The sequence below is a fragment of the Mesitornis unicolor genome, unplaced genomic scaffold (assembly GCF_000695765.1).
Source record: "Mesitornis unicolor isolate BGI_N332 unplaced genomic scaffold, ASM69576v1 scaffold34380, whole genome shotgun sequence".
NCBI lineage: Eukaryota > Metazoa > Chordata > Aves > Mesitornithiformes > Mesitornithidae > Mesitornis > Mesitornis unicolor.
Genome location: NW_010158207.1, coordinates 5,384 through 6,697, shown reverse-complemented (window position 1 = coordinate 6,697; position 1,314 = coordinate 5,384). Strand labels below are relative to the sequence as shown.

General features: G+C 38.5%; 1 protein-coding gene across 1 annotated transcript in view; it reads right to left on the bottom strand.

Moving 5' to 3' along the window:
* LOC104539350 (tudor domain-containing protein 15-like) overlaps positions 1–1,314 on the bottom strand; it is a 5,938-nt gene that overhangs the window by 2,033 nt on the left and 2,591 nt on the right. Inside the window, exon 2 of the mRNA XM_010182854.1 lies at positions 63–1,235. Coding sequence (XP_010181156.1) covers positions 63–1,235 — 1,173 coding nt within the window. The remainder of the gene's footprint in view (positions 1–62; positions 1,236–1,314) is intronic.

Here is a 1,314-nt window from a genome sequence, read left to right as displayed (position 1 = left end):
TCCTGCTGACCTATATAATTCAGTCTTTCATAATGAGATTCGGAGAGAGCATTTACAGTTACTTCCATTGAATTTAAAGCAGGATGGCAGAGTGAGCGAGAAGCAGGGTCGCCAAACAGAGGTTCCTCTCTGTGCTGAGCAGCAACACTGTTTTCAGAAACTGGTTCTCCAATGTCCTGTGAAGTCAGTGGTTCTGAGGACCCACTACACAACTTATCTGTGTTACATGCAGTTTGCTCTCTATCTCCAGAACTCTGTCCAATATCTGTCTGGTAATACTTCTCATACGCTTGGCATTTCACTTTAGCTTTCAATTTAACTCTTTCAGGATTTTTAACAGTTACTTTATTAATCTCTTCCTCATCTTCAGTGTGATGTATCACTCCTCCATTACTTCCAACAAGTTGCTCTGTATAATTTTTCAGTGCCAATTCTTCCGATATTTTTTCTTTAATTTTCTCACTTACTTTGAGCTGTCCATCATACAGTTCCACAACAATCTGTCCATCTGATTCTCTGGATACAATTACAGCCTTCAGCAGCTTACCAAGGAATGTTTCTTCAAACCACCTTGTAACTCTTGCTGGAATTCTTGTCTCCCTAAGATCTGACAGACAGCATTTAATAGCCTGCATGGGTGTAAATATTAGATCAGTGGCAGAGTCTGGAATATGCATCAACTGGTCTCTCTCTACTATATTCTTATTTCCAAAATCCACAAAGTCAACACATACATAGGATGTTGATTCCACAGGAAAAGCCAAAGCTCTATAAAAGAGACCATCTTCAAAATATCTGGCTATGCATAATCGTGTATTGCTGCTGGTATCATATTTCACATTATTTGGCATTTTACTTATGACACTAGTCTTCTTCATCAATGCCTCTATAGTTGCAGTGTTTCGATTAAGCTGACAATAGAATTTTGAAGGACTATGTATGTGAGTTATGTAAACCTCCTCTTCACTTCCAATTTTTATATTAAAAGATGAATAGCAAAAACTGTGCAGAGAACCCAAAGATGCAAGGCTTCTCAGACCAGTATGTTCAGGCTGGGTGAGACCATGCTTTCTGAGGAATTCCTCTGCATCAATAAATGGACTCTGTAAGTCAACTATATTGCATATACTGTTGGAGTTTACAAGAACAAGAGCATAAATGATGCAAGTCAGTGGTCCTCTAGAAGCAGAAATAGTGTCTTTAAAATGGCTAATCACTTCTTCAGACCAATTAAACTGTAAGGGTACATTTTTAAGTACACATCGAAATGCCTGACCTTCCAGAACTAGGAAATCTGGAAGAACAGCTTGAAGA